Genomic DNA, 11935 nt, shown 5'->3' with positions numbered 1-11935 from the left:
CTGAGGACAAGCATTGCCCATTTTGTAATTTAAAGGACACTGACGGCAGTACCAAGGGAGGAAGACTTAGTCCTGCCAAGGCACGCACAGGATGTGTGAATTATCTGGGCTATGAAGTGAGTCATTCTCTCTTTTTTTTTTTTTTTTACTATTAGGACTGGGTTAAAATTACCAGGAAAAACCTGTTGGGGGAAGCAAAGCCTCATTCCAAACCCCTGTGACTTTTCCTCTAGAATTTTGAATGGAAAGTCCTCAGCTCCAGTACAAGGTGTATTGAGGAGGGGCAGGAAGGAGAGAGAATGAATGAAAAGTCCCTGGATGCAATGCATGGACACCAGGTCTGTTCTGCTCCCTGACTTCTGTTTAGCAGTTAGCGTTGGGGGACAGTGTATGTGAGGAACTCAGAGGGGGGACGAGGCCTCCTGAGTGACACACTGACCTCATTTGGAAGGCTGCAGTGAACCCATTTCCTGAGCAGCAGACCTCTGTGAATGTGTGTCACTAAGAGCAGGGGCCTCCCCAGGAAACAGTCTAGATGGCCAAGGATGACTGGGAAGTGCCTGGCTGGGAGGGGCTCTCTGAGTGATGATTTCTAAATGCACCCAAGGAGCATTATCCCAGCAGGACACTTGGAGGCTTGACCCTAGGCATGGGATGAACAGCTAGCAAACAATGGGTTGGGCTTGCCTCCTGGCTTAGCCTGAGAAGCTATGCCCTGGTTACCTATGACTCATGTCCCTCCATACCCCAGCCAGGGGGGCATGATGGGCTCTTTAAGTAAATTTGATTTTTGAATTGAGCCTCAAATGCATCCTATGGAATTAACTAAAATCAAACCAAATTCGCTGCTGTTAAATATATTCTGACTCATATGACCCTACGGGACAGAGTAGAACTTTCCTCTGTTTGGAATCAGATGATTTTAATGAGGATGGAGATGTGGGCCCAGATGGGACTTCCTGTTTATCTTGGGCATAGTGACCTGGAAATGTTCATTTGCACTCTAGTGTTTGCTTCCCCCACCCCGCCTCCAGGTTGACTCAGTGGGGTATACTCATCATCTAGGCAGCCTCCCCCTCTATATCACACTGCAGTTTGAAAATTGGTGCCAGCAAATCGCATCACTGATTCTTTCCTCCTCGTAAAATGCCTCTTGGTTCTGTCCTTACTCAGCAGCTAAGAGGCCAATGGATGGTGATGAAGAGAGGGGCAGAGTTGAGGAAGGTGAGAAGTGTCTGGGTCAGTTAAGAAATGCCTGGGGAGAGGCTTGCGGGGGCACTGAGGCCTCCAGGAGAGTTATACACGTGTGCTGAGATCTTCTCATGGGACTCCAGAGTGTCATGGATCTCTGCCGAAAACTGCACCACCTTGCTGAGAGCTGAACAGTTGGCAGGTGGCCTGGAGCTCTGCTCAAGCTCTGGCCCAAGGGCTCACGCCATGAGAGTCCTTACTCAGAGATCCTAAACTGGCATCTTTAGAGCTGAGTCTTGTCTACAAATGTGCTTTATTTGGTCTTCTTAGTAATTATACATTTTAAACTTTTATTTGGAATACCTGAAAATCAAGACACTTCACACTAAGAAAATCTGAATTTATAGCTTCACTTGAAAAACCAGAAGTGTTTGCCACCTGGGTTCACATTCTCACGTGGCAATGATCAGCTGCCTTTGCAAGACAGGGCGTGAGTTCTCTTAATTACTCACAGTCTCCACCTGGCCCACTTAACTGCTTGGCCCCTGTAAATATTTGCATCCATAATCTGTGATAAAGACTTCTAGAATGTCAGAGCTAGGAAAGTGATTAGAGATTACCTCATTCCAACTTCTCATTTTCCAGTTGAGGAAATGGAGGCCAGAGAAGGGAAGAATTTCCCACAATCATGTAGCCTGGACTAGCACCCAGGTCTCCTACTCCCAGGTCTTGCAGCATGGTTTATTGGCCCTTCACAACTATGTCATCAATTGAGAGGATCATGAGAGCCAGCTGGTCTTAAATCCTGCGCCTCACCGATTATTGATGGGTCTGGGAAACAAAGGCTCTGACGTATAAAATGTGCCTGATACCATCCTCCAGCAACTCCTCAATATCCTGCTAACACTCTCCAGGGATAGAAGCAGGTCCCCATTCCCTCAGAATCAGGACAGTGGTCTACAGCTCAGAACATGATTGGGATCAGAAAGGATGTTAACCCCTCTCATTCTGGCTACTTGAGAACCCATGGATCAAATGAAGCCCATAGGAAATGGGACTGTATTATTTAGGATAACCCATTGCCATTGAGTTGATTCTAACCCATAGCAACTCTGTAGGACAGAGTAGAACTGCCCAAGGCTGTAAATCTTTACAGAAGCAGACTGCTTCATCTTTCTCCTGCAGAGTGGCTGGTGGATTTGAACCACTGACCTTTTGGTTAGCATCCAAACATTTAATTATTGTACCACCAGAGCTCAAATCTAAGTGGATTACACAATAGAAATTGATTTTCACTCAGTAAAGCCCCAGACAGATGTTCCGGATTAGAGGTGGTTCTCCTGCAGCTAGTGATTCAGGAACCCATTTTCTTTGCATCTTATGGTTTCACCATCTTCAGCACATGGCTTCCTGTTTCCATTGAGGGGGGAGACATGGAGAAACGGCTAGTTTTAATGGGTTGAGCCTTTATGTGACGTTGATCACTCCCATTCCCATTGCACTCAGTCCCATGGCCACACTAACTTCAAGGGATGCTGAGAATTAATCTGGCTGTGTGCCTGTGGGAAGAAGAAATGACTATGAAAGCTAGGGAGTCTAGAGACACATACCTTCATGGAAGCACACATGCATGTGTGTGTGTGCATATGTGCATATGTGTTCAGGCAGACACAGGAGGCTGTTGGAGGAGAGGAAGCGGAGTCCGTGTCAGAACGGCGGAAGCACTGTTCCTTCTCTTTCTGTCTCATCACTTTTCTTGATTTAGACCCACTCATGAGTCAGAGTCAACTGGATGGCAACTAACAACAGCAACAACAAAGATAATGGTCCCTCCAACTGAACCCCCAACCTCGTCTTGCCAACAAAGCTGCCAGAATGAGCTTTCTAGGATCAGAGGGTTTCATCCTGGAGATCAACTGGTTCTTATAAACTGGTCTTAGAAAGGGGAGGAAGGCCACAACCCATCTCCTGCCACCCACCCTGCCCCCCCCGTTTTAAACACAAAATTATGAAACCTTAGCCAGACAGCAGACACATAAAAAATGATTTATTTATATTACCAAAGGAGTCTTTATTTTTTAGTTATCATAGGATCCTAGCAGATGCCAAGAGGACTTCAATTAAAATCCTGATTAGAGGGATCAAGGAACATTAAGACTAGAAGAGTGTTTATAGATCATTTAATCCAATCACTCTGGGATCACATTGAATCAATACCTTGGCATCACATCTCTTACATAAAACAAGGTTCACCTGGGTTACGAAAGTCTCATCTCATGTTTTCCTGCTTCGTTTCTTTCACCACCTTGATCCACCAGTTATCTGCTCTTTCATATCGACAGCTTTTCCTCTATCTGTTCTTCCCTCCCCCCGCCAGCTTTTAAGCAAGTCCAAGTATCTTCCATCTTAAATCCTACCCCCAGCAGAAACCCCTCCCAGCTCTTTGTGGTCTACCCCTCACCTCTCTATTCTCATCCTCACTACTCTCAGCTAATCTGCAAACCAACTCCAGTCTTGCTGAAATCTGCCTCAAGCCACTGGGGCACATTCTCTGCTATCACGACTTGGCACGAGCTTCTCCCTTTGTTTGGGTTGCCTTTTCTTCCCCTTCCTCACCCCGCACCCCCTCCGCTACTCCTGGGCTGCCTTTATGACTAAACAGAGGCTTCAGGAAGCATTTTCCGAGTAAGTGTTTCTAGGCAAGATGCTACTTCTTTGTAGCATTTATCACAGTCTAATTAATTATATATTTACTTGTCTTCCTCCCTGGAGCTCACAGACTGTCTTTTACTCAGTGTCCTCAGAGCCTGGCAAGAGTAGGGACTCAATAAATGACAGCTGACTGATGGAACAGATTCATCTTAATTACACAGGATGAACTGGCTGTTTGTTCACTCTGCCTTTGAGGCTCAGTGTCTACTGTAGTTCCAGTGTTTGGCATCTTTCACCCAGTGGGATGCTTGTCTCAAATGTGGGCAGCCTCTCCAGAGGCTGGAGAAATGCAGGGAAGAGGCCGGTTCTCCTGTGAAATTGCACCCACTCCCCTCAAACGCTGGAGTCTGTGTCAATGTCAAGTCCACAGGTGAGCACAAGGGACAGAAATAGCCCCCTCCTTCCTACCAAGGAAGGCTAGTTCTTCAGTTTCTGGCTTCTATCCACTTAATCCACACTCTTCTTTGAGGGATTTCGGATGCTCATGGGCCCTTGCTTTCCTGTGGTGACATGGAAACCATCCGTGGTTCTCTCTGGCCTGAGCCATAAGTTGGCCTGAATCAGAGTCTCCTTCCAAGTTCATGGTCATATCATGTACTCCTCTGTTCCATCTGCTCCACTGCCCCACACACACACTCCCCGTCCTATTGCAAGTTCCACTCAGCAGGGTCTGAGGCTTCAGTCTTATTCCTCAAAGGGTCTGACAAGTTTCAACATGCAATACTTGCTGAATGAATGAAAGGACATAGAGAGAGGAGCCTAGACTGGCCACAAAGGGGTGCTGTTCTTGGTTTCTAGCTCTATTAATGGTTCCAGAACCTCTCATTTTGGCTCAGCTTTGGCCCTGCTTCTAAAGGCTTTTTTGAAAACTCTTTGGGATAGCTCAAGGTATCTTCTTGGGTGAGCTCCACAGATCTGCTGCTCCCTGCCTTCCTGGAGCACGTGCAGAATGACCAACTCCTGTCCCAGTTTTCCTAGCACTCTTCCAGTGTTAGCACTGAAAGTCTTATGTCTGGGAGCTCAGTCCCAGGCAAATGGAGAAGAATCGTCACCCTCAGAACTCATCGCCTTTATGTCTCCCCAGGTGCACAATCTGCAGGAGCTTCGGCGAAGTGCCTCCCTGGCTACGAAGGTCTTTATCCAGAGAGACTACAGTGAAGGCACCATCTGTCAGTTCCAGACCAAATTCCCCCCGGAGCTAGACAGCCGGGTAAGAAGTCTCGTTCTACACTTGGAACACAGACCGGGATAGAACTGAGGGGCTTACTTGAAGGTATTTTTTTTTTCCCCTAGGATAAAAGTAATATCATAAGACACATGACATGTTCAGCCACATCACATAGAATAATAATAAATATCCTTAACACTGTCTTGGTATCTCTTCATACAAAGTTAGATTTGAAGAAACTTCAGAGATTTTCTAGCCCAACCCCAAACCCATTGCCTTTAATTCTGATTCAGTGTGACCCTATAGGACAGAGTAGAACTGCCCTATAAAGTTTCCAAGGCTGCAAATCTTTTATTATTTATTTATTTTAATTGTGATTTGGGTGGAAATTTACAAAGCAAATTCACTTCCCATACAGCAGTCACATACACTTTGTCTCATGACATTGACTACAATTTACCCCAATGCAACAGCTCCCCTCCCACTTCCTCCCGATAGTTACCTCTTCCCTGTGTCCATCCCTCCATGCACTCCTGCCCCCTGAGCTGTCTCCCTGTGCATAAACAGCCCTTCTTTTTCCCATGATTGATCTCTTCAGGGAGTGTATGTACCTCAGGTAAATGTTCAACTCATATGCCTGCCTTTTGTTTGGCTGGGTTCAATTTCAGACCTGATGGGCAGCTGGGGGCCGTAGTCTCAGTGGTTCCACCAGGCTCTGTCAGACCAAGGGCTGCAAATCTTTATGGAAGCAGACAGCCACATCTTTCTTCTGAAGAGCAGCTAGTAGGTTGGAACCACCAACCTTATGGTTAGCAGTCAATCACTTAACCACTATGACTTCTTTCTTCTAGCCTAAAATCCAAAACCTAACTCATTGTCATTGAGTTGATTCTGACTCATAGTGACCCTTTAGCACAGAGTAGAACACCCTCCATTGGGTGTCCAAGGCTCTGAATCTTTACAGAAGCAGACTGCCACATCTTCCTCCTAGAGCAGGTGGTGGGTTTAAACTGCTGACCTTTTGGTTAGCAGCCAAATGCTTAACCACTGTGCCACCAGGTCTCCTTTTAGTCCAAGCCAAAAAATTAAACTCTCTGCCATCAAATTGACTCTGACTCATAGCAACCTCATAGGGTTTCCAAGGCTGTAAACCTTTTTGGAAGCAGATTGCCTCATCTTTCTCCCAAGGAGCTGTTAGTAGGTTCAAACCACCAACCTTATCTTTAGCAGCTGAGTGCCTTAACCACTCTTCTAGCCCAGCAGCTCTCAAATTTCAGTTGCATGAGAATCACCTGATTTAAAATGTCAATTCTTGAACCTTATTCCATGCTGACTCATTTAGTGGACTGGGATCTAGAAATGTCCATTGTTTAAGCAGCAGTTCTCACCCTCAGCTCTGCATTAGTATCACCTGGGAAGCTTTAAAAAATTCTGATGTCCAGGCTGCACCCCAGACCAATTAAGTCACAATCTCTGGGACTGGGGCCCAGCATCAGTGTTGTTTTAAATCTCCCCAAGTGAGTCCACTGTGCAGCCAGCATTGAAGACCTTCGGGTTTTAATGTGGACTCTGCAGGAGATTTAGAGTCAGGTGATTCCTAGATCACCCTTTGAGAATCATGAGTCTTCTGTACCGGACTTCTTCTCAGGCTTGGCTGCACATTAGAATCACTCAGAGAGCTTCTGAAAAAAGTACTTTGCATGGAGTCAATTCAGGTAAGGTAGGTGAGACATGGTCTTTGCTCTGACACTCCCCACCCCATTTGAATCAGAATGTCTTGGAGGTGAGACTTGGGCATCTGCAGATGTTAAAATCTGCTCAGGTGGCTTAGCATGTGGCCAGAATTGAGAACCACTAAGCTCCTGTTCCTAAAACTGTGGTCTGTGGGCCGGCATATCAGCATCACCTGGCAGGGTGTTAGAAATGCAGACTCTCAGTCTGCAGTTTAGCAAGATCTTTAGGTTTTTCATCTATGCATTAAGCTGAGAAGCACTGCACGAATCTATCCCTCTCATTTAACAGAGGAAACTGAGGACCAGGAAGGGGAAGTGACCTACTTGTGATCTGAAGCAGGTTAGCAGCAGTGCCGGAAGGGCCTCAGTGCCTGACTCGTGGCTTTTGCATAGAGCTCATATCTTCTTAGTCATGCAATTGGATCTTTAGTGACTAGGGTTAGAAATGCATGGCTCTGTGGTCAGAGTCTTGGCAGGGAAAGCTTAGAGACCTAGAGGAAGATGCTAGCAGCAGCCGCTCTTCCCTCTTTCTCCCTGGCTTGGGCAGAGGGAGAGCCTAGTGCCCCATTCCAGAGTCTGGTGGTGGCTTAGAGGCAGTCGACAAAGGCTTGTGTCAAGGGCTCTGCCCATAGCCACACCCTCAGCTACTTGGAGGCCTCCTGGTCCAGGGGCCTCTTGCAGGGGGGTCAACTCGTTCTGTTGTGTTTCGCTCCTCTTCTGGGGTATATGTAGTCCTCATTCTGGGCTGTCTTAGAACTGGTCTGGGGTTGAGAGGAGGGTACAGAGAAGACCCCCATCCTTCCTTTCAGCAGCCCAGGCAGGCAGACCTGGATGGGGTTGGGAAGGTGGAGCAGGGCTGGCCTTGGATGATGTGATCCCAACCAGGTTTTGGGAAGCAGTGTGGGTCTCCTTCTCATCTTAGCATGTCCTTTGGGGTGGGGCGACCCCTGGGATAGCATAGCAGGGCTTGAACTGTGGACCAGATGGGTAGAATTTTCTTTGTGTCCCTTCCAGGTCTTTGTACAGGCAGAGGCTGGGAACCCCAAAGCTTCTGACTGCTCCAAAGGAGAGATTTTGCCCTAGACAGGCATGGGAGGCTTCTAAACTGTATGCTGGACAGTTGTAGTCCTGTGGGAGTGTGGCTGGGGAGGCAGTGCTCTGAAGAATGCGGGTAGGGCCACAGACTCTTTTATACCTGCTGAGTTTAGAACACACCCTTCCAGGCTGGCTGGTGTAGGGCTACATGGTGAAGATTATAGACTCTGGAGTCAGGGCTGTGTAACCTTGGACAAGTCCACTCAGTAGCCAGCAAGCATTTATTGATCACCTACTATGTATTGGGCCCTGAGGATATAGGATGGACAAACTCTCATGGAGTTTATTTTCTATTACTGAGTATAGAAAAGAAGGAAACAAGCAAGCCCATAATTAGTAGATCAAACAACAACAACAAACCCTAACTCATTGCCATCAAGTTGAATCCGACTCATAGCAATCTCTCCTTGGGTTTCCAAGGTGGTATCTCTATTCTGTAGAAGTAGGTGGTGACAAATACTAAGGAGTATAAAGGGAGGCCAGGGGGAGAGGGAGAGCTTGGGGAAGTAGGTGGTTGGGGAAAGCCTCTTGGATGAGGTGCTATCTGAGAGAAGATCTGGAAACAATGGGATGTCTAGAGGAGGAGTATTCCAGCTGAGGACACAGGCACAAAGGACCCAAGGCCTAGGCACACTTGGCACATATGAGGAGCAGTGGAGAGGACACTGTGGCTGGAGTGGGGCTGAGTGAGGAAGAGAGCAGCGGATGGGCTCAGAGAGGCAGCAGGGCAACGCCATGCAGGGCTGAGTAAGCCCCTGGAAGGACTCCTTGCCTTTCACTTGGAGAGAAATGGGAAGACTTTGCAAGCTGTTGGTCAGTTGTGTGACAGGATCGGACTTATATTTTCCAGGAGCACTCAGGCATGGGGCAGGCTGGGAGCAGAGAGACCAGTGGAGAGGCCAGAGGGGAGGGTGGCTTAGACCATAGGGTCAGTTTCCTCACTTGATAAATGGCAACAATAGTAGTACTTTTCTGATAGGATTACTGTGAGGGTTAAATGAAATATACCCACTCCTTACTTACCATAGTTAAGCTCCAAAGACCAGGTCCTTATGTGAAAACTGGTATTACACAAAAACGGAGGATGACTACATCGTTACAAAACTGCCAAACCATTGAGAATCGTGGCCCAGCCAAGTTGACACATAACCTCAACCATCACAGCCAGTGTTACTCTCACCTTGTACCTCAGCATCTGCTACTGCCAGATGTACATTGTTAATGCACAAATTATTGGATAATGGATTTTTCACTGTTGTCATAAATGTGGAACATCAGATAATGAGACTGTCAGCAAGTGAGGAGTAGATGCAATGCATAAAAAGTCCCTGCACACAATTCCATCAAGTCAATTCTGACTCATAGTGACCCCCATTGGGTTTGTGAGCTATGAATCTTTATGGAAGTAGATTGCCTCATCTTCTTCCCATGGAGCAGCTGGTGGGTTTGAATCACCAACCTTCTGGTTAAAAGCCACATGCCTTACCCCGCTACGTCACCAGAGCTCCTTACCTGGCACATAGAATGTGCACAATATTGTTATTATGGATGAAGGCAGGATGGCTTCTCAGTTGTCCACAGACACTATGGGGGACCTCTTAACTAGGAGGAAATGCCCCCTCCTCGAGACACTCTTGAGATCTCATTCCTCTTGCTTCGTGCAGCTGGAGCACCTACTAACTCAGTACAGAGATCTTTTGTTGCCATCAAGAAGCAGAGGTAGAGGATAATAAAGCTGCCCCAGGATTCTTATCGATCTTCTGCAGAAAACATTCACATCTAGGATGCCATGTGAGCTTCTTGTCTTTGAGAGAAGCCAAGCAGTTATTCTTATTCCCATCTTATAGATGAGGAAACTGAGGCCCAGAGTGGTTAAGCCATTAGCCCAAGGTCACACAGCTCGTTGATGGCCAAGTCTGGACTGGAACCCAGGTCTTCTGACTCTCAATCCAGTGCTGCTTCTGCTCCACCTGCACCTGCAGCCTCTCTGGTCTGGCCTGTGAGCCCATGTATTATTACCCCTCACGGCATCTCTACCAGTGCTCAAGCAGCCCCAATACTGCTACCTCCATGAGTGTCCATGCTCCAGGAAGGCTGAACTCAGCCTGGTCCCCTGTTCCCTCTCTTCCTCCAGATCGAGCGGCAGCTCTTTGAGGAGACTGTAAAGACCCTAAACAGCTTCTACGCAGAGGCTGAGAAGATTGGGGGCAGCTCCTACCTTGAGGGCTGCCTGGCCTGTGCCACGGCCTACTTCATCTTCCTCTGCATGGAGACCCACTATGAGAAGGTAGCTTCCCCCCTGCCCTGCCCCATGTCCTCTCTCCCTGGACTTCCAGCCTGCATGTTCATCCCTGACGGACCCTTCTTCTTCCAGGTTCTCAAGAAGATCTCCCGTTACATCCAGGAGCAGAACGAGAAAGTCTTTGCTCCTCGAGGTCTGCTGCTCACAGACCCCGTGGAGCGTGGGATGAGGGTTGTATCCTTCCTGGATGTTCTGTGTCAGGGCCCAGAGCAGCCAAGCCCAGCCAGGGCTTGTTCAGTGGGGTCTCTGGGGCAACCTGTCTGGCTGTGTGTGAGCCCACCAGGAATTGGGTATCACCCCAGGGGCCTCCACTCAGGGTTCCCCAGGATCACTGGTCACCACTTCCCCAGCATAAGTTAACTGTGCTATTTGTGAACTTCGGGGTTTGCATTTATGAAACTGCATTTAATCAATGTTCAATAGAGGCCAGAGAAGATGCTAAGTACTTTGGAAATATGAATTCACATGACTCTCAGAACAACTCAATGAGATGGGTGACTCCTTTTCCCCTTTATAGATGAGGACACTGAGGTTAAATCTTTGACTCAGGGTCACCTGACTAGTGAAGGTCAGAGCCTGGACTTAGGTCCAGGCTTAGTCCTAACCATGAAGTTATATTGCCCCTTTAGGAATATGCTAATCTGCCATGTGTTTCATGTTCACCATCTCACATGATCCTCATTAAATACCATGAAGGAAGTCCCATGATCCTCCTTTTGCAGATTTGGAAAATGAGGTCTAGGATGAGGCAACCCCCAAAGTCTCCATCCTGGTGCCAGGCTGGATGGGTGTGAGTGAGGGTGGAGGGTCATGTTCCACTCCTTCCACCCAGAACAGTGCAGTCAAGGTGCACACACATCCCTCCTTGTTACCCAGCAGCAACGAGAGAATTATTTTCAAAAAAATAAATGTGACTGGAAAACTCAAAAGGAAAAAAGTGAAACGCAGACGCCCAGAATCACATTTACAAAGCTCAGTGGGAGCACTTCCTTACTGAGCCTTGACTATGTGCTGGGCCTTGGGTTTGATGCTTCACATACATTCTTTGAAGCCTCACAATGGCCCCAAGGTTCTGCTATCTTCATTTGAACAGTTGTGATAACTGATGAACAACAAGTTAAGCGTCTAAGGTTACACAGCTTGTGAGTGGGTGAGTCAGGATTTGAACTCAGGGGAGCAAAGTCTCCACCACTGGCTGCTGAGGGAGGGAGGAGCTCGGTGGGCTGTGCAGTCCAGCCCTCCCCCCCCCAGCTTCGTCGTCGAGAAAGCCGCGCAGGCTCAGCCTGCCCTGCCCGCCTGCACCAACAGGTTCCCGGGGACCGCGCGTGGCAGCCTCTGCAGCTCCCTTAACAGCTGCCCAGATCGAGATCTCCATCTACGAGGACCGGTGCAGCAGCGGCAGCGCCAGCAGCGGAAGCAGCAGCGGCAGCGGCGGCAGCAGCAGCGGCGGGGGGGGCGGGGCGGGGGCCCGGTGACTGGCCGAGAGTCCCTGCAGGGAGGTGTACAGCCGGAGCGAGGGCCTCTCAGACCTGCGGCGGCTGCGCTACCAGAGCACCCGCTTCTGAGTCATTCTCTGGGCCCCCCACTGCCCGGGGGTGGGAGGGCGGGTGGCTGACCAGCGCCCCTGCCTCTCCCTCCCTGTCCGGAGTATAGATCCTTTTGCTAACGGGCTTGTTCCGGAAAAGGCCTGTCTGGGTCACAGGGAGCCAGACCTTCCTAGGGCAGGCTGGGGTG

General features: G+C 48.5%; 1 protein-coding gene across 1 annotated transcript; it reads left to right on the top strand.

Moving 5' to 3' along the window:
- The first annotated feature begins 4975 nt into the window (after positions 1-4975).
- GOLGA7B (golgin A7 family member B) lies at positions 4976-11676 on the top strand. Its single transcript, XM_007939979.1, has 4 exons — positions 4976-5113; positions 10034-10186; positions 10274-10375; positions 11563-11676. Exons 1-4 carry the CDS (start codon positions 4976-4978, stop codon positions 11674-11676), a joined length of 507 nt encoding a protein of 168 aa, XP_007938170.1.
- The last annotated feature ends 259 nt before the right edge of the window (positions 11677-11935 follow it).

The sequence above is a fragment of the Orycteropus afer genome, unplaced genomic scaffold, assembly GCF_000298275.1.
Source record: "Orycteropus afer afer isolate SDZICR_OR568_19922 unplaced genomic scaffold, OryAfe1.0 scaffold00064, whole genome shotgun sequence".
Lineage (NCBI taxonomy): Eukaryota > Metazoa > Chordata > Mammalia > Tubulidentata > Orycteropodidae > Orycteropus > Orycteropus afer.
This window is presented reverse-complemented; position numbering and strand designations above follow the sequence as displayed.